We start from the raw sequence: 21,919 nt of genomic DNA on the forward strand, positions 1-21,919 counted from the left end.
AATACTTTGACAGACTGAGGCCGCCATATTTACTGAAAGAAGTCATCTTGAGGGGCCCCTGGGTGGCTCAGTTGGTTAAGCATCTGACTTTGGCTCAGGTCATGATCTCGCATTTTGTGGGTTCCAGCCCTGTATCAGGCTCTGTGCTGACAGCTCAGAGCCTGGAGCCTGCTTCAGATTCTATGTCTCCCTCTGGCTCTCAGTACCTCCCCAACTCGTGCTCTCTCTCTCTTTCTCAAAAATAAATAAATGTTAAAAAAATTAAAAAAAAAAGAAGTCATCTTGAACTTTAGAGGCAAAAACCTCATTTTATCCTCCTCCTTGATAATATCTGTTTTTGTTTCATCTACATAATTAGAAATCCTTCTGTGTGAATAAACCAAGAAAATTTATTTTCTATCATCCCAGAGAGATAAGCCACCTTGCTCTCAATTCCAAAACTTTTCTGGAAACTTTGGGAGTTTCTGGGAATTGGATAACTATTCTGATATTGTAGAATAGAAAACCTTTGAGGTGGGTGGAATAGGAGAAAAAGCCAACTCAAAATTGGTTTTTAATGTTTTTAGATTTTTCAGGAAACCAAAACAGGGGCACTGTTTGCCTATGCCAAATTGTTTTCAGAATGGATGAATCTGTATATGTTCATAAAGAACATTCTGTTCAAAATGGGTAAATGCAAATTAATTGGGCTTTTAACATTAAAAATGAATGCCAGGGAGCAGGTATCTTAAGACAAACAGTTCTGAAAAATCAAGTATCAATCATATTTAGTTACGTTCTCCACTAGAGGGCAAGAAGGACATGTCAACACAACAGATGCCTTAATGACAGGCTGGCATTTGAGACCAGGCATGTTTCAGGTTATCTAATCACCAGTGTTCATTCTGAAAATGTACTTAGTGTAATCACAAACAGTTGACTTTTAAATTTCTTCTAGGAAATCAAGAACAATCAATTCTTATACCTCTGTCTCTGAGCTCATTTGTTGTCATCTATAGCTGAATTTTTTCATTGTAACATTTTTAATAAAATCATTTTAAAAATTAAGAACTTACTAATTCATAAGAACTGTGCAGTAGGAGGCAGGCTGGATGGCAATTTTAGTGAGGAAAGGTACACTTGGAGAAAGATGATTTTTAAAGCTCTTATAGAAAACATACTGGCTCCTTAGAATCTATTGACCATACTTGTGTTTTATAGGCATAAAGAAAATAAACTGCCATCAAGTTGCACCTTGTTCAGATAGAGGCACAAAGGAAAAATGAGTTCCTTGTATATCAGAGCACTCAGCTGCCACCTGCCTCTTCCCCAGTGCATGGTATCCAGAGCTGTTTCCTTGGAAACAGAGCCTGAGACAAGGGTTCAGGTGTTTGTGATTTACTGAGGTAGTGCTATTTCCTGTAAAAGAGAGAGTGAATCCTCATTGAGAAGGACAAGTAGCAGAGCAAATGTGTTCTCAGGTAGAGGTGAGCCTTGGCCTAACTCATAGGGAGGGTAGCATAGATTGCAAAGTTATCCGCCCTTGTGGAAAAGGTGCTGAACTTTGATCCCCACTGTCAGTCAATCTTTGGTTGTGGACCATGATGTGGGAGAGTGTCAAGAAACTCAGCTGAGGGCTAAGGGCTGGTATCCTCAACTGAGGGCAATGGTCTATAGAAGGAGGCAGCTGTAGGCCCTGAAATATGATAAAAACCCTTGTGGAGGCATTCATCTTTGTAAACCGAGTTTTTATAAATTGAGTCTACACACACACACACACACACACACACACACACACATATATGTTTACCTTTGAGCACAGGTATTTGTCTAAACTTCCTTTAATGCTATGACTTATTTTTCAGATGTCTTTTGTATGAGGTGGATCCACATCCAACAGTTCTTGACCTACAAGAACATCAATTTTATCAGTTTGATATGGTTCAACCTACTTTTTGTCTCATTGCTTTATTTCATTATTCTTTTACTCAATGTAACAAAAACCACATATACCATGTGGTATGTGCATCATGGAGGAGTCTCTTATTTTGAAACTTCAGGGAAGAATGTTCCTATGTGGCTTCATCTTGCTTAATGTGGTCACTGTTTTACTCCTTTCACTAAAATATAAGCAGAACATTTTTTCAGATTTTTCAATTTGTTGAAGTTTACCCACGTGTGACCGATTCAATACAACTCAGAACATTTTCTTTACAGCTATCAAATAATAGTACCCATTTGCCCTCAATAAGCCTTATGTTCCATATGTTCTGTGAATCAAGTAGAAACATTTTGTGGAAGGAAGATATGACCATGGGGTTGGACCCTTCTTTAGGTTGTTTAAAAATATTTACTTAGCTCCCATTGGTCATTGAAACACTATCTTAGTTCTATTGAAGCATTAAAATGAAGCATAAGGTCTCTCCTTTGCCCTCAAAGAATCAGAGGTCAAACACTAATCTCAATACTTTGTATTATTAAGAATATATACTTACGATGGTCAGATCTTCTTGTCCATTGAGGTTTTTTTTTACTAGTATATAATGTATTTTCTTGTCTCTTATAATTTTTTTCTTAAGGTCCATCCATTTATAAATATAACATTGCTATTCCAGTTTTATTTTGTCTCATTTTGGATAGATAAATCTTTTCCTCTTATTTTCAATTTTTATACGTTTTCTTGTGTGTGTGTATTTTTTATTGACCAAATATTCTCTGGTCTTGATTTTTAATTGTGCCTATAGAGATTTCTCTTAATGTATGAGATTATCTCACTACATGACCTTAATATTGTCATATTATTTTACATTTTCCATTACTACAATTTCTTTTCTCTCCAGCTTTCCACCCAAGAGATTTGGTTTTAGTTTACTAGTTTAAAAGTGATTCATTCTATTTTGTTGTTATGATTGCCCTTAATTTAGGGTCCACATTCATGTTCATATATCCTTATTAATATCTAAATCTTCTAGTAAGACAAGTCTCATCTTGCCCCTTCCATTACCTCTCATCATGTTGATATATTTCATTCTCAATTTTTATTTCTGCCATTTTATGGTTATAATTTCTGTCTTTTACATGGTCTTTCTTTTTCCTATTTTCTTTGTTTAATGGCAAAACCATACTCAGAGTGCTTTATTACCCTACCTTCCTGAATTTCCTACTTCACCCTCCTGCATTTGTTTCTCTTCTTGATCTAAGAAGGCCTTTAAAGCAGTCCTTATTTGGCAAATATTCTGAAGCTTCCTATGCCTGAGAATGCATTTTATGCTTCAAAATTTCAATAACATTTTAACAGTTTATCAAACTGTAGGTGATAAAAATATTAGACAAATATGTAGTATTATAAGCATTTTTATCCTAATTTGCAAAAGATCTCACTCTTTGGAATGGCTAAAACCTACTAACATAACATAACTAAACATAGGGGTTTTCTATGGACTTCTAACTTAGTAAATACCACATCCATTATGGTTTGAAGTTTGAATAAAAACTACCATGGCTATTAGGATGTGCTTTTGCCGGGAAGATAGCAAGGAGTAAAAGGAGACAGATTCTCCAGGGATGAGATTTTAGAGATGAGATTCTCCAGGGACGAGGGCTGCCTCCAGTATGTAGCCTGTCTGCCCCACTTCCTTGGAGGTGGACTCCATTCCTCCATCTTTATATACACTGCTTCACACTACATTTCAGGAATGACAGGAGCCCCTCCTAACACTCTTACCTTGTCTTCCATACACCTTGAAACTGTCACTACACTCACTCACTACCCCCATCTTGCCCCACCTACATCCTGCAGTGCCTATTGTAACTTGGTCTTAGATTGCAGCCATTCCTGACATATTCTGACAGCCTTGCTTTCCCGATCTTAAGTCATACAGTCCTCAGCTCATTTGCTCTCTTCCTCTTCAACCTCTCCTCCTTACATTCTCAAAGATGCTGCTGGGAGTGGAGTGTTAGGGGAGAGCAGAATGGGGTCTGGTAGGGGGGTGTTTGGAAGTCAGGGAGAACACAGTTTGACCCCATCATGTTTGTGCCTGCTCCTCCTAAGAAACACTTTTCCAAATTTTTGTAATACATCGATTGACATCTGTTGACACACTCCTGGGTCCTGGGATAGGTTTCTTGCAACTTGGGAATAACTAGTTGCAAATTAGGAACAGCTGGAATTGGACTGAAAAATATTTATGAGGCTGAATCTTAATACCGAGCTGTATTTTTTATTTGTCCCATTGGAATATAATAGCTAATAGCCCTTATGTTCTATGGAAAAGAAAGAACAGGGGAAAAAAATATTCCACCAACATTATCTTTTGTGAAGAAAGAGTCTTTTGGTTTATGATTGTATTAGAATTAGTATGATATCAACAATTGAAAGCAATGTTTTGCTTGTAGTACTAAGCAAATAATTGTGCCCTTGAAGGAAAGACAGAGAACAAATATGCTTCCTTGTCAATTCCAATTTCAGTTTCCCAAATTTGAATCCCGAATTTGAATGGTGTTGGAATATAGATGTTGTTCCATTTTCATTACAACCTGGAAGCTGTGCAATGAAAAAAGTGAATGGTGTAGTTCAACCCCTTAGGGAAGTCATTTTCTAGTTGAGAAAGAAGGAAATCTAGATGAAAAATGTGAATAAACACAGGGATGTGGTATTTGTTTTCAAAACAGGCTGAACACAGAGTAGATGAGAAAAAAAAATTCCATTAAACTGCCCTTTAGAAAGTGGTCTTTAGAGGAAGGAATTCTAACTGTCCCAAGTCTATCCCTCCTGGGATGGAAGAGAAAAGGCAAACAATAAAAATAGTTTAATTTGGAAATTTTCAACCATATCTAAAAAGACTTATTACAAAGATCAGAGCAGAAAATTCCTGTTTTCTTACTGGTATTAGATTTACTGGTACTTAGACCCCACAATAATGATATTAATGATCAACACTCAATAGGAAGTTTTCTCTGGGTTTATAAAACAATGAAAATATACCAAATGCCAACTGAGTATATGACAATACTCAGGGAATACACAGAGGAATGTTGTGAAACTTTGTAGTATTTATAAACGTTCATACATACAAGGAGCAAGTAGCACAGTTAAGAACTGATATTAAGGATTCCAGATAAGATTCTTTTTTAGTTTTAATTTTTAATGTTTATTTATTTTTGAGAGAGAGAGAGAGAGAGAAGGAGGGAGAGGGAGAGAGAGAGCACAAGTAGGGAGGGGCAGAGAGAGAGGGAGAGGGAGAATCTGACAGTGCGGAGACAGATGCGGGGCTCAATCCCGAGAACTGCGAGATCATGACGTGAGCTGAAATCAAGAGCTGGACGCTTAACCATCTGAGTCATCCAGGTGCCCCTCCAGTTGAGATTCTGTGGAGAGTTCATCTTTACCATTGACGGAGGTACAGCTTCTAGCTCAGCTGTGGCTCAGTGCGGGAGATTCCAAGAAAGAAGCACTTCTTTTTTTTTTTTTTTTTTCTGAGACAGCATCATTTATCCATCAACAGAGTTCCTTTTATATGTCACAGACTCACTGAGTTATCTGAGTAGAGGAGGTACCAGAACTCATCTAGTTAGGGCCCAGAGTTTAAAGATGAGGAAACCAAGGCCCAGAGCCAACGTGATGTTCCCTAAGTCACACAAGGAGTTAGTGGCATAGGAAAAAAAAAAAAAATTAAAGATTTTATTTTTGAGTAATCTCTACACCAGCATGGGACTTGAACTTACTACCCCAAGATCAAGAGTCACATGCTCTACCAGCTGAGCCAGCCAGTCACCCCTGGCATGGGAAAATTTTTAATACTTTTGGGCATCACCAAAAAAGAGATGCTGCATCTTTAAATTCTAAAAAGAAATATTTAAATTACTGATATTCTGTAGGTAATTTTTTATGCTAGTGCAGAAGAGCTCTTTAAGACATATGGGTAGGAGTAGTATGTTTCTCCCTGTCACTGAGAGCAGGTTTTTCCTCATAGCACATGCCATAAACTGCCCTCAGTAACAGAAAACTTGGATCACTCCCATGTTTTGTTCAAGGCATAGACTTTTTAAAAAATTTTTTTAATGTTTATTTATTTTTGGGAGAGAAAGACAAAGTGTGAGTGGGGGGAGGGGCGGAGAGAGAGGGAGACACGGAATCCAAAGCAGGCTCCAGGCTCTGAGCTGTCAGCACAGAGCCCAGTGTGGGGCTTGAATCCATGAACCACGAGATCATGATCTGAGCTCAACGAACCACGCTCAACCAACTGAGCCACGCAGATGCCAAAGGCATAGACTCGAGCAATAAGGCGGATCCAGTGTTTGGTATACAACTGCTAGGGTATGATGGGTCCTACCCTCCGGCAGCTCGAAGTCTTTATGGGAAATAAGACAAACCCATATTTCATACTCTTCATTCCCTTACCAAGCATTTTGAAGGACTTCCACCTTTACGTCGTAAGTGGAGGTGGTGCCTGAGAAGAAGTTTGCAAGACATTTAAGCAGTTCAAGAGAAACTAGAAATACAAACCTGCAGGTAGAGTTGGTAGCCTCAAACACAACTAAATTCATTTCCTTTTTGGGCAAAAGAATTGTGAGTGTTAGGGTGCCTGAGTGGCTCGGTCGGTTAAGTGTCCTACTTTGGATCACGTCATGATCTCAAGGTTCATGGGTTCGAGCCCCACATAAGTCTCTGTGTTGACAGCTCACAGCCTGGAGCCTGCTTTGGATTCTGTGTCTTCCTTTCTCTCTCTCTGCCCCTCCTCTGCTCATGCTCTTTCTCTCTCTGTCACTCAAAAATAAACATTAAAAAAAAATAAGAAAAAATTTAAAGAAAAAATTGTGAGGGTCAAATAGAACACATGTGCATGATACTTCTAGCTCAGAATTCCCTTGACTTGCAAAATTTCATACAAATGAGTTCTTTAGGAATGCAGTAAATGCGTCCTAATTCTTCACTAATTCAGAATTCTTTAATTTTGCAAGTCAGAAAATCCTCTTTTCCATAGCCATCTCATTCATTCTTTCTTTCCTTAATTTATTTACCCAGTAATCATTTGCTTGTACTCTGTGCTGAGCAGGTCCTGTGCCAAGTGTAAAGGTCCTAAAACTGAATGACACAATCCACGTGATGCCCAAAGGCTTACACTTTCATAATGACAGCATTATATACCTATGAAATACACGATTTGCTGTAGGTATTGCTAAAATAGTTTCTCACATCTATTTTGAGGGATGTTCTTCAGACGGTTACACTGTAACTTGAGTGGTTCACAAGTCTACACCAGGAAACGGAAGTGGAAGTTACCATTTACCAAAGATGAATGGAGTGAAGGAGATTTAGGAGAAGATATAGCTCAGCTAAGAAGCAATCTCAAAGGACTGAATTCTGAATAGCATTTGTAGCACTCTTGCCAATTTTAAAATGTTAACATTTCTCACAAATCTTCCTCTGCTTCATAATTTCTGGTAGCCAAGAAAACCACCTTCATCTTCATGTGGGAGGCCACCAAAGTTAGAGCTTTGAATTCCATTTCTCATGTGGAGTCAAGACTTAAAGAAGTGGTTTAACCACATTTTGCATGTTTTCTTTTTTTCTGGTTGTCGCGGTTCTGATTTCTTCAGTTGGCTTGAGCTCATTTATCTGTCTTTGTTAGAGAAGTTCGTGTTACCTTGGGAGAAGAAGTGACATTTATGAGAAAGCCCCACACTGGTGACAAACACTTCGTAAGGCTTTATATTAGTGTGGTGGCAGCTGGGATCAAGAGTGTAATAAAAATCAACTGAATATTGTATTCAAATACCACTTGTTGATTATCCCACAGTAGTGAGTGAGCAAAGGTCCAATTAATCTGTGATACAATATCCAGGACATGAGTTTGCATCCAGGATAAAAGTATGTTGTGTCTCATTTCACCTGAGCTTTCTATCTCACTCATCCTTCTATGCTGAATAATGCTCTGATGATAAAATTACTAACTTTTCAGTTTCTTTTTGAGGCATAATAGTAATATGCTTTCCAGAACACTTAGCACCAAATAAACAGTCTTGAATGACTCTGTCCTTCACCATACACCTACTCACTGCATAGCAAGCCACTCACCTATGTGGAATTTATTTTGTTTTATTTTTTAAGTAGGTTCTATGCCCAACACGGGGCTCAGACTCATGACCCTGAGATCAAGAGTCACACATTCTACCGACTGAGCTAGCCCAGGTAGCCCTGTAGAATTTATTTTAATGGTTTAGCTTCATTGTTACCATTCTTCTTGTGAGAAGATTTTCACACAATATTTTATTGTCCTCTGCACTTAGCATCTCTAGCCCTTATGCGGTACACAGTCTCTCTATTCAGCAGAGATAATCAACACTCAACATTAATTTTCTCCAAGGCTTCTCAGTGTGTCTTCCCTAATCAGTAGGGAAGTCATATCAACGTGTCTACCTGATGCTTCTTCACTCATCCTGGGACATAGGGGGTCTAGAGTTACCCAGGAAAATCTTGAGTCTGTTCCACACTGTAAGGCAATGCTTTAATATAAACCTTCTTTATTCTCTCTCTTGGATTATGTAAATCTTCCAAGCCCCCCGACCTCTCACTCCACTTCCACAACCTTCCATATTTTGCACATCACTCACAATGACTTTCTTTCTTTCTTTCTTTCTTTCTTTCTTTCTTTCTTTCTTTCTTTCTTTCTTTCTTTCTTTCTTTCTTTCTTTCTTTTTTTCTTTCTTTCTTTCTTTCTTTCTTTCTTTCTTTCTTTCTTTCTTTCTTTCTTTCTTTCTTTCTTTCTTTCTTTCTTTCTTTCTTTCTTTCTTTCTTAATGAAAATCTGATCACACATGCCCCTTTCTTGCTTAAAGTACTTCACTGGTTTCTCATTGCCTGGAGAATGAAGTCAGACTCCTCATCTGACACATAAGCTCCATTGTATTATGTCTCTGGTGTGGCCTTTCATAACTATACCAGACACTCCTGACTGCATCTGATCTCTGAATGAGGCACTCATGTCTTTAATATGTGGCTCTTCCTTTTGCAAAATGATGCACCCCACTCCCTTACCCTGGCACCACTGTCCTGTCTCCTGAGTAACTTCCTGGCATATTACCACTTTACCCTTGCTTTGAAAGCACCGTCTCTGAAACTTTCATCCTGGATTCCAGTCATGGCTCTGCCGCTTTCTAGTTCTGGACCTGGACTAAGTCATTCTGTCTCTGAGTGCTTTGATTTCCTCATCTGTGAAACAGGGTAATACCAGTGCTCACTAGGTTGTTGTGAAAAGTAAACTAATATGTGTAAGGAATTCTTCATATGAGTGCATAATAAATTGTTATGGCTAAATCCATTAACCTTCAAAGATATTATTATCACATTTTATTTTACATTTTTAGTCAGCTTGAGGATAATACAAAGGCAAACCCACTGTGATAAAAAAAATCATAAAGAGAAGAAAGCATTCCAAAGCCAAACATAAATGATTAGGGAAATACCAGTTAATTTGGATTCGTCATTTTCTGTTCTCGTCTGTTGATTAGGGTAGTTAACACACAGTTTCTGAAATTAAAGATTAAAATGAAATGGATATAAATGAATGAGTGCCTATATTGGAAAGAAGGAATGGAGTATAAAAATAGGTATTACATAATTATTCAATTACTTTTCTAATCTTAGCTGAAAATTTTATTGGAAGGTTTCCAACGTTTTTAAATTTTTGGATATTTATCCTATTATATCTTAAGCAACTAGGAGAATGAAAATTTGCCATTGTGCAACTCTACTGATTTATATAATTACCCTAGAGCTTGGCCTAGGTATGCTAAAGATTCTGCTGCCTCCAGGACCAATTACCTGGGTTTAAGGTTTGAAATGGTACATAAGTCCAGTCCTGAGCCATACTTAGGATCTCAGGAGACCTCAATGAATGAGAACTAAGCACTTCCAGATGATTTCTGGAATGCTATTTAGATCTCTAGTTGGCTCTGGGACCAGATCATGCTTCTATTTAAAGCGATGGTCTTAGGCAGCTAAGAGTCTTGATGTTATGATACCCAGAGGATTTCATAGTTGGGAACAGAGTGTAATGTTTGGGATTTAGTGAAACTATAGCTTTAAATAAAAGCAGGCTCCATTTGTGAAAATCTGCTGGAACAGAGGGAGGGAAGCCTGAGGAGATGTGGAACAGGACCTCCTTGGCTATCCTAGCAGCCAATGATGGCACCCTCCCTGGGCCAAGGCCAGATTGTTGGGCTCCTCTGAATTTTACTGGAGGATTAGGAACTAGTCACTGTTCTACTGATTTACTGATCAAAGCAGGACCCTAGTGAGAGTGAAAAGGGGGGGGGGGGCAATTATTTTCATAATCCTGATTTGCCCAGGACAATAGTAGGAACAAGGAGTGGTCTGGCAAATCAGGTACTGTGGTTCCCCCAAAGTTGAAATGAGGAGAGATGGTGAAAAAAGGGGGGCAGATTTATTATGAGTGATAGCTCGCCCCTGCCCTTCGTGTATGTGGGTCCCTTATTCTGCCTCTCTCTTTTCCTGTATTCCCTCTGCCTTTTTCTATCTTAATAGGTTTAAATGTATGTATAATGCTTAGAAGACCCCTGCAACAATAAACATTTCTACATAAGCAAAAAGCCTCTCTCCTATTAAAATGGCACTGTGTTGTAAACTAATTGTAATACCCTCATCCTGTAAGATTGCAATGCTTATGAAGTCCCTATACATTGAGATTCTTAATGTTTGCAATACACAATGCTTTATATTCTGAGGAAGCATTTACTCTCTGTAGACACATCTGCATATACTGGGATCTGAGCATGATTGGTTTCTTTCGCTTTGGAGCTTTTAAATTTGAGGCCTAATGTGAGGATTGAGACATAAATATAACTTTGTTTCCTCTCTGTGAAATCTGCCATGTGTTTTAACAATTCATTTATTCAATAAACAATTAATAACTATCTATGCTATATGCCAAACACTGTTAAGAGTTTATGTGAGACACAAAGATAAATAAGATACGGTCTCATGCTCAATGTATTCACCACTGACACCTTTTTTTTTTCTATGTCAAGAATATCTGCCCATGTTTTTAATAACAAATCAAATCAAATTTAAATTCAAATCAAATGTTTACATTTGGAAGAATCTACTGTGGTCAGCGATAATATACTTATGCCATTGCTTAAATATCTATTTAAATGAAATTTAAACATTTATTTCTCCTTACTCCTACCCCTGATCACATCCTGGGCAACTTTTCTGTGAAGCTGAGTCATCCAATGGTGGCTATTCCTGAACATGAAATTCTTGATTCCAAAGAGGTAAATGTAAGATACAATTAGAGATATAGTTATCCATTTCCATGTGATATTAGGTTGTGGAAATAAATCTTATTTTAAAAAATATTAATAGTTAAAGTATTTTTAATATTGAAATTATTTAAATATTATTAAATTATTTAAATATTAAATTTAAATATCTAAATTTTAATTTTTTAAATGTTTATTTTTTTTTGAGAGAGAGAGACAGAGGATGAGCAGGGGAGGGGCAGAGAGAGAGGGAGACACAGAATCCGAAGCAGGCTCCAGGCTCTGAGCTGTCAGTACAGAGCCCGACTCGGGGCTTGAACTCACGGACCACAAGATCATGACCTGAGCCAAAGTCGGAGGCCTAACCGACTGAGCCACCCAGGCACCCCAATATTTACATTTTTTAAAAAAGAAAAAAACTAACTGGCCCACTTTGTGTTGTTCAGAAGCAACTGATAGCTGAGTAAGTACATTCTTGCTGCTTGTCGATGTGAAAGGTGGTTCTAGAGGTCCCCATGTGTGTAGTACCTTGATCATAAACCAACTCTTTCTTTCCCAATATCTGTCTTTGTGATTTCCACTTTGGATACATATGTGAAACACTGTTGTCCTGTCTCGACCATCAAAGAGTGCCCATAATACTTATGGTGGGTGTTGTGAATCAGCGGCCCCAATGTCTCATGGTGTCTCAGTTATAGCTCATTGGAAGGTGTCTGGTGAGCTCACTGAGCACTGCCCCTGATCCTCTGGTAAATTCTGCTCATGGCAGGTAGCATATAGGCAAAAGCATACCAGTTGAAACATACCTGTCAATTTTCATACAAATGTGCAGTCACTTCACATTTTGTGCCCCTCTTCGTAGGGGCACCTGGGTGGCTCAGTCTGTTAAGCCTCTGACTCCTGATTTCAGCTCAGGTCATGATGTCACGATTCATGGGTTTTAGCCCAGGTTCAGACTCTGGGCTGACAGTGTGGAGCCTGCTTGGGATTCTCTGTCTCTCCTCTCTGTTTGCCCGTCCCCTGTTCTCTCTTACTCTCTCTCTCTGTCAAAATAAATAAAGTTAAAATTTTTTTTTGTATTTTTATAAATGCTGTGCCAAAGAGGCAAGGAAAAATTGTGTGCAGAAATTTTTAATTTTCTCTTAATCAAGAGCAAGGATAATTGAATAATGTTTTCTTCTTCTACATCCTCTAAAAGTGGTAAATGTGAGGGAAAATAAGTAATTTTTAAAGGGCTTTTAAGAAGGGGGTGAGATATCTCATGCTTTCATTTCAGATACCCTTGGATAGTGACTTCTGCAGCCTCCAAATTTAGAAAAAAATAAGCATAATACAAAAGAGAAGTATGAATAATACAACTGCAAATAAAATGTAACTTTTCCCAAAGCATATTTTGTACAATTTAGGGCACATTACCCACTTTTCGTAAACTGAAATTCCTATTCCTGCAAATTTGAAAACTTTCCTCATATGAGACCATGTGGCTCTCTGCTATAACATTAGTCGTTAAAACATAAAACTGTGTTATGAATAAGTATGGATTTCTACCCTTGATCACTTCTTTGATTATTTTTAAATAGGATTATTGGTTCAATGACTATGGACATATGGAAAAACTTTAATACATATAGCCAAATTGCGTTCCTAAAAAATTGTAACAATTTACCCTAGGAGGAGCCTGTTTTTATAGCTGTTTTCGCATATTCTTGCCAGCATTGAGAATTATCATAATTGCCAATTTCTTGAGAGCTTACTATACATTAAAAAGTATTATGCACTTTACATGCTTTATTTTACTTAATCTTCACAAAACAAACATAAGTACTATTATTGTTCCCATTTTACAGGTGAGGAAACTGAGGCTGAGGGAAATCATTATATTGCCTAGAACCAAATAGCTGGGAAGGGTCCGCTCCAACAGGAATTGAATCCAGATCTGACCGCCTAGAGCCTGAGCTCTTAAGTGCTCTACTACTCTGTCCAGCTTTCTACCTAAATCTCTCTATCCTATCGAAATCTTGCTTCCTTTTAAAGTCCTATTTTAGAATATTAATAATTTAAGAGAAGAAATTATCTTTCATCACATTATTTGCATTGTAAAAATTCTGTACTTTTCTGTGATTTTTGTCTGTTTTGTTTATGCATTATGCATTTATCTACTGGTATTCTTATTGACTTGTGAACTCCCTTCATATATTAAAGATATTCACTCTTTGTCAGTGTGCTAGCCCTTTTAGGGTGATAGTGGCAAATTGTGTAACAGTAAAAAATCAGACAAACCATTATGTCCAAAGGTGGAATGACTGAATAAATTTTACACTGATTTTGGTGAGTGTTTTCATAACTTTCCCATTTGGCCATTGAGTTGACAGCCTGCTCTGCATTTCTTGTCACTGATTAATTAGCTTCTTGACTTCAGTAACCTGCAGAGGCTTAGCTTCTCTCCAGCTTTTAAGCCATTCCTTCTGTCATCTGATCTTTTTTTCTTTTTTAAGTAATCTCTACATCCCTCTCTCTATGACCCTACCCACTCGCACTCTGTCTCTCTCCCTCAAAAATAAATAAACATTAAAAAAAGTTAAAAAAATAATCTCTACATTCAACGTGGGGCTCGAACTCACAACACCAAGATCAAGAGTCATGCACTCTACCAAATGAGCCAGCCAGGTACCCCCAAATTTTGCACATTTCAGAGGAATGTAAAAAACAATAGTGACAATCAAATGTTTTCTTTCTTTCTTTCAAACATAATAATTTTGGCTCCAACTCAAATAGCCTGTTTCTATGCAATAAGAGTGTTTCTACAGAGTAATAGAAAAATCAGCTGGTTATTTAAATAACAAAGGCATCCAGTTCAGCTAGTAAGTGCTGAATTAAGAACCTTTGAACGTGTTGCAGAAAAGGATAGCTTGGATATCATATTTGTATTTTTGCATCAAATATCATAATTCTAGGGACAAACTTAAAATCAAGCTAGTGGATAAGATTAACCAAAAGTGATTTCAACCTCAGATTTCAAACATATGGGAAACAACATAAAGGGAACTAAAGTTTGAAGTTTAACATTTGTGAGATAGTTACTGTTGGTGTTAAAAGACATGTAAATAATTAAGCAAAAGACCATTTTATGCTTCCAGTGTGCTGTGTTTTACTTGTTGGTAATACTGGCATGTTTGGAAGCAGTTTGACAACTTTTTATAACTCCTTATGATATGTGGTCAGACTGTAATATTGACCCATATATTTTCCTCAAACCCTCTCTTTTTATTTATTTACCTGCAAAGCACCAACCAAGAAAACGATCTGTTTTTATACAACAATTCCATTTTTGTTTTAAAAGTTTTTATTCATTTATTTTGAGAGGGGGAAGAGGGGCAGAGAGAGAAGGAGAGAGGGAATCCAAGCAGGCTCCGGGCTCAGCCTGGAGCCCAACATGGGGCTCGTTCTCATGAACCATGAGAACATGACCTAAGCTGAGCTCACGACAGTCACTCAACCAACTGAGCCACTCAGGTGCCCCTAAAACAATTCCATTCTTATGACTTTATGGCCTAAGGAGTAAACCATTCCAGTTATATATGCAGTGCAAATAACGAATTATGGAAGAACCTTGACTGGATCTCAGAATTTCCCCCTTGGTTTTTCCTTCATTTCTGAAGGTAGCGGCTTGTCTTTCTTACTGCCAGAGAATCCCACCTAGTATTTTCTTTCAATCATGTTATTTGTAGATACTAGTTTTTAAAATTTGCTTTGAAATTAATTTAAAAACAAACAGACCTCAAATATATCTGATTTGATTTGCTCCTTGTTTTTATAAATCATAAGATTTATAAAATAACTTTTAAAAGAACTAACTCAACACTTTCACTTACAATCTAATTCAGTGGTTCTCAACTCTGTCTGAACATTAGAATTCACTGGGACTTTTTAAAAGCCTCAGTAGCAGGGTTCCACTCCAGGCAAATTAAGTAAAGGATCTCTGGAGGTGGGAAAAGACATTGATTGTTTGAAAAATCTCTCCCGGTGATTCAAATGGACAACAGGAGTTGAGATCCTCAAATTCTAGCTCCTTTATTGGTAGTTTAAGGAGGGCAAATTGAATAAGTTATTCAATCTTGGAAACCAACATTTGAAAGTAAAAGCAGGAGAATCATAACAAAAGTTTGTTTTGGAGAATGCTTTGAATTAATTAAAAATCAGGTCACATCTTTCTGTCTAGTGTCATAAAGATTTAACCTGTGCTTTAACCTGGTAGATTAACTTTGAGATCTCTGCTCTATGTTGAGATTCACTGCAATTTCTTTAGTAAAACCTAATATTTCTTTCTATTTTCTTTGAGAGTCCCCACAAGCTTTGGAAAACCCATAGGCTGGGCAGGGGATAGCATTTGGCACAAGCTGAGTGTGAGGGTGGGGTGGGGGTATTACATTGCAAAGAATTTTTTTTGGCATTCTATATGGCACTTTTAAAAATAGTTGGCTAATGATGAGCTGTTATACAAGCAAAGGAGGTCACTTTCATACACGTCAATTGTTCACACCAATACAGTAGTTTCCAAGTAGGTGTATAACACCATCTAATTTATAGCAAACTCCCTGCGTGCGGTAAACGATTTCTGAGTAGAGTTACTTCAAAGAAATTAAATTCTAGTAGCAACAATTATTTCTGATTATATTCATCATGTCTTGTGAATTTGGCAACACTTTGATCCACAACCATTCCATGACCCACTTGTCCTTCCACAGGCTTAATTGTGAAAGTCATACTGGGGAATGAGATAGAAAGAGACCTGCTGCTCCTCACATCGCCTGCTACATGCAGCCCTAGGCCTATTTTATTTTTAACTTGAGGGTCGATTGATTTCCAAAAACATGATTAGATGCAGTTGATTCTGACCTTTTGGATCCACTTGCTAATAACACAACTTGAGAGCTAATCATTCACCAGCTGCCCATAAACACACACAAGGCAAATTCTTCTCCTATTTTCTCATTCCTTCTCTCTGCAGATTTTTTAGACATTTAAGACTTAGCAAGATAACAATAGTGCTAGCAAGGTGACTAAGACTTTCTGGCTGCTGTGGTGCATATAAGCCTTTTTGTGTTCATTTTATTTTGAATTCCAGAACCTCTGTTGATGTTTAAAGTTCTAATCTTAGGGAACACACATCTTGTTCCTTTATCTTTATCCTCCAGATGAGAACATAGAAAAGGGGAAGTCAGTGTCTTGTCCATGGAAGCCACTCTCATTTTCTGGTTTGATTCAAAGGTAAAAATGAAATTATCAAGAAGAATGGGCCCCCTCTACTCCCTTCAGGCAATTTCTCATAAATGTTATTTCTCAAAATCAGGCTTTGATAAATTTTGGATTGCTGAGTTCAAGGTTGTAATCTCAGGCAAGAACTCAGAATCTGGATATTATTAAGTGTTGATTAAAAAAAATTCCTATGCTTTGAAAGACAGCTGGCTAGAGGGCCAGGATAAATTTATCTTATAAACACACCTACTGTGAACACCTGAATGGGTAGCCCCCCTGCCCAGGCATCCAGGTAGACAAGGCAGTGATAACCAGAAGGACATTCCTACCTCCAGGCGTGGCAGAAATGGAACCCATCAAAATGACTTTCCTGGGTTGTAAGCCTCCTGCCTGTTTTAGGGAAACATAATTTTTAAAAATTCTGCCAATCCAGAAATCATCTTAAAGATAGTAGAGGAAGGAAACAATTTTGTTATTGAATAAGCATTAAACCAGAATGTGATATATATATCGCAATCACACGGAGATTGCAAAGACAGGAAGAAATCTCACGCTGCATACAGCCAAGTCGATATAACCCATTATATATATGTTCTCAAGATAAACCATAATTTTTTTTTTTTTTAATTTTTTTTTCAACATTTTTTATTTATTTTTGGGACAGAGAGAGACAGAGCATGAACGGGGGAGGGGCAGAGACAGAGGGAGACACAGAATCGGAAACAGGCTCCAGGCTCCGAGCCATCAGCCCAGAGCCTGACGCGGGGCTCGAACTCACGGACCGCGAGATCGTGACCTGGCTGAAGTCGGACGCTTAACCGACTGCGCCACCCAGGCGCCCCAAGATAAACCATAATTCAATTCATCCTCAAGTAAGATTGGTCAGTAGCAATTGGGGTTACTACCTGTGTTAGTTAATCAGCTTTACACAAAGCTACAATACACTTTTCACGTCTTTATTACAGGAGGTAGGAATCAGCTGGGTAGGCTCTTATCCTCTCTCAGAAACTAGGAAATGCGAGTGCTATCTCACTTGGACATTTACATTCAAAGGACATGGTTCTCAAAGTCTTGAGAAAGACATTCCTTGGTCTTAAAGCTGACAGAATTCCTGTCTAAATTTCAGAAGAATTTATATACATTTCAACAAGAGGAGAATGTATTTACAACAACAAGGTTTTTTTTAAAGATTTTTAAATTGTTTTTGAGAGAGAGAGAGAGAGAGAGAGAGAGACTGAGAGCAAGCAGAGAACAGGCAGAGAGAGAGGGAGACACAGAATCAGAAGCAGGCTCCTGGCTCTGAGTGCTCAGGACAGACCCGATATGAGGCTCAAACTCACAGACTGCGAGATCATGACCTGAGCTGTAGTTGGCCGCCCAACCAACTGAGCCACCCAGGCGCCCCTGCAACAAGTTTTTAAAGTAAATGCTCTATGAAGGAGAGATGGAAATTGCTTCCCTTATTTTCAACATGGAGAATGAAGTCTTTTCTTTTTCTTTTTTTTTGTTTTTATTAAAATTTTTTTTAATGTTTATTTATTTTTGAGACAGATGGAGAGAGAGAGAGAGAGAGAGAGAGAGAGAGAGAGAGAGTATGAGTGAGGAGGGGCAAAGAGAGAGGGAGACACAGAATCTGAGGCAGGTTCCAGGCTCTGAGCTGTCAGCCCAGAGCCTGACATGGGCCTTGAACTCAAGAACCATGAGATCATGACCTGAACTGCAGTTGGATGCTTAACCAACGAAGTCAGCCAGGCATCCCTGAAGTCTCTTTTTTTAATTTCTCTTTGTTCTTACACTTGGTTGACAAGGGGGCAGAACTGAAATCTGAGAGAGTATTACTCTAAGTAGTCATTAAAAAGACACAGGTCTTACTTATTATTTCTTCTCTAGGGATGCAGTTGAATATACTATGTGAGAGGTGCAGGTTTGACAATTTTGGGGGCTCTCCTTCCAAGTTGTCTCGATATATTCATGTTGGGTTTTGTATAGGAGTGAGTCATGGTAAAGCTGAGCAAGTCAGAAACTCCTTGGACTTCCATTCCTGCATGTGCTAATTTTTCAAGATAAACAAACAAAATAAGATCGGGCTAATCACTATTTGGAGCTAGGGTCATCCAGATATTAAGTGTTTTGACCTCAGATTCAATGTTTTGCTCTCTAGCCTCCCTTATACCTACCTTCTCTATCTATCAAGCTATGTTTATAGCACTGCTAATTACTGAACATTTTATAGTTTCTGGCTTCTGGATAATGAATTCTCATACTAGATCTTGTGTTCTCACACCAGAGTTAGTAGTTATGTCAATGTCCAAAACATATTTAAAATCTTTCAGAAAAAAAGTGAGTGTGCAGCAATAATATTATACACATTTCCCAGAAATGGCTTTTTTTCTGGATACATGAAATATGGCTTCATACTTACAAGGACACGTATGGAGGTCATTTTGCTTTCATTTGGCAGAGAAGAGTATACATGAATGGTTTTGTATAAAAAGGGAATAAAAAATTTACACAGCACATTCTTCTAAGAAATGCTTTCTGTAACATTAGCTTAAAGTTTTACAGCACTACATTACTTATTATCCAAAGTTCACTCAAAATAAATAAAACAATTGGAATTTGAGTCCCTTCACAATTATGATTTTTAAAAATGCCTTCAGCTCTTATTTATATTTTCTTATTTCCAAAATAAGTGTGTTGTTCAACTGGCAGCATGATAAAAAATCCTGAGACTTAGTGCTAGTCTGAAAAATAAGGATTGATTGATTTATTTTATTAATGAACTTCATCTTTCTGAAATGTTGGACCTCTGTTTTTCCCAAGTTACTTGACGCCTTGTATACTGAGATGGGCAAGGGAAACTAGAAACTTCATGAAATGTTGAAAATCCTGACTCCGCCTGTCATAGGATAATGTATCATTTCAAACCAGCTGCTTGACTGTGATGCCAAATGTTACTTTGATCTGCCAGTGGGTTCAGGAAGAACTGAGAAATAGTGCTGAGTTTGCCAGTGTGACAACAGACGATGGGCTACCTGTTCCTCTTCCATCTGACTCAACTATTTATGTGATGATGAATCTTATATTGGAAAGAGAATTCCAAGGGCATTTCGTCCAATATTTTACTGAATGTTATGATCCTGTCTGCAATTATATCCTTATGCATCTTCTGTTTAAATACTTCTGATGACAGACGGTTGATCATTTACAAGCCAAACATAATGTGGGTTTCCGTAGATGGCTGTAACAGACTAATAACTACACCAGCAGCAAAGACAAATAGAAAACACTGGATGGGCTAGGGTTTAGTTTCAAATGCTGTGGCTTGGCCATGATATTTAATCTTTGTGCGCCTCAGTTTCATTCTCTGTAAAATGAGATCAAGGGATAATGGAGAAGATCTGCATTTATGCATGCAAAGTGCTTAGCATATAAAATACATAACACTTCATAAGCATTAGCTAAAGGATGATGATTCCTTTAAATCTCTTGTAGTATTAGCTACCAAATGTCGGTGCTTTCAGGAAAATCAAATAAATGGTAGTTTTTCTTTGTTAGAAAGAAAAGGAGGAGATGCGATTTAGTCATTTTCTCCTTTTATTTTAAAGCTTCATAGAATTGCAGATGATGAAGGCTACAACTTACTTATTTTATGACTGATTTTCTGTAGCCAGAACAAATCAGTACATTAGTGCAGGTACTCCCTTGTTTTTGTAGCATTTTCCTTACTTCCTCCTTCTCATCTGACAAATGTGGTTTCTCCTAAATGATACAGACTGTAACCACGTTTCGCAATTCTGCCTAGCTGCCTGGCCATATTGTACTCAGGTTTTCTACCTGCTTTACTTACCTCTTACACATAGCTCGCATTTCTCTTGGAGCCAGCTTTCCCAGACCACTGTGTCATCACCCTATGATCCAGCCCAGAGCATAGCAGGCAGAGTTACTTATAGAAGAGCAGTGGACCTCTTTGCTTCTCCACCTGCCATTTTGGAATGCTCCACTGACACCTGGAAGTATAAACTTATGGTCATTTTCCTCCATTGGTACCATTCGGTCACAAAGTTGGTTCAGAGTAATGTTTGAGAAGTAAATTTTTCTTCTGCCCTCATCTCTGATACTTTCTTTTAAACTTTCTTTCTTGACTTGTATAATCTACTGATATCCAGCCCACTCAGTTTAGTTTACATCACCTGTTCGAGAGACTCTAACCCTGTCAAATAGGAACATGGAGAGATTGATGGATCAAGAGATTATGAAAATCCCTCCTGTGCCACACAGCAGCATTATCAAGCCAATTGACTCAATATATGAAACGAAAACAACAGAAGGTTCATTTGCGGTCTCTGTCTTTTGTAGTGTTCCATTTTGCAAAAGCTGGGACTTATTCCAGTCCCACTTCACTTTACCTCCTTGTTTGAGATGTTACATTCTAGGGAATGATGCAGTCATCAGTGCTAAAGGAAAGGGTAGCAGCCAAGTGATTGGCAGGTGACAGCTTGTGGGTGGAATATGGCAACGCTGTACCTTAAGGCTGCACCAGCCCCTCAAAGCCATTGTAACCCCTTGAACGAGGCCAGAGCTGCTCTTCTGAGCTCTCAAGAGATCAGTCTAATGTGAAGGTACAGCTGTACCTGTACAGCTACAGGTCTTTGTTATGCCATTAATTGTGGAATAAGAAAGCTCCCAAGGGGGAAAAATTCCTACTGTAAATATTTTTTAATATGAGACTCCATGCCCAAATATTAATATATAATATATAATTAATATATTAATATTAATATATAATTTTCAGATTTTTAACATGTTATTTATCTCATTAAGCTGACTATTATTTTCTCTTATCTTGCAGCAATGAAGTTGGAGCAGAAGCTGAAAACACAGGCCAAGCTGAAGTTTTGTGGAATGCTGGTGCTAATCACTTGCTAGATTTGATGTGTAATTTCTTTTTTTCCAGTATGACTGTTTCTTTGATGAACTGCAGTGCAGAAGTGGAAGTAAAAAAAAAAAAAAAAAAGGTCCTGCAGGCATATAGCTTCACAGTACCCTACTAACCTTCAGCACAGGAAAGATTTATCTACAGCTTCTTCCACCACTGTTAGAGCCTTTAATGCCTTCTATTAAGCTGACAGCAATACTAACATGGCCCTATATTTAGCAGCCGAATAAAGAAGAATCATGGGTAAATAGAAGAGCGGTTGTGACTATTTTTCAACACCAGTATTATTTAAAGCACACATTACTTACTGAATCCGGTCTTATTTCCCTTTTGATATATTTGTTTTACATGTAAAGAAAATGAACAACTTAAAAAAATAAGCCCATGCCTGCCTTCAGGAGATACTGATATTGAGGGGTTCATTGGGGTGACCTTGAACATGAGAAAGTCGGTATTTCAC

At 37.9% G+C, this 21,919-nt stretch overlaps 1 protein-coding gene across 13 annotated transcripts in view; it reads left to right on the plus strand.

The window, feature by feature from the left end:
• Positions 1–21,712, plus strand: part of MLIP (muscular LMNA interacting protein) — a 245,275-nt gene extending 223,563 nt beyond the window's left edge. For 2 of the 13 annotated variants that reach the window (XM_058734280.1, XM_058734286.1), the window contains 2 exons: positions 11,223–11,276; positions 13,112–13,297. In XM_058734280.1, coding sequence (XP_058590263.1) covers positions 11,223–11,276; positions 13,112–13,162 — 105 coding nt within the window. In that variant the 3' untranslated portion in view covers positions 13,163–13,297. Of the gene's footprint in view, positions 1–11,222; positions 11,277–13,111; positions 13,348–21,372 lie in introns of those variants that run through there. The other 11 variants (XM_058734281.1, XM_058734288.1, XM_058734284.1 and 8 more) reach the window with 9 other exon arrangements.
• Positions 21,713–21,919: the final 207 nt, after the last annotated feature.

This window comes from Neofelis nebulosa, chromosome 6 (assembly GCF_028018385.1).
Source record: "Neofelis nebulosa isolate mNeoNeb1 chromosome 6, mNeoNeb1.pri, whole genome shotgun sequence".
Lineage (NCBI taxonomy): Eukaryota > Metazoa > Chordata > Mammalia > Carnivora > Felidae > Neofelis > Neofelis nebulosa.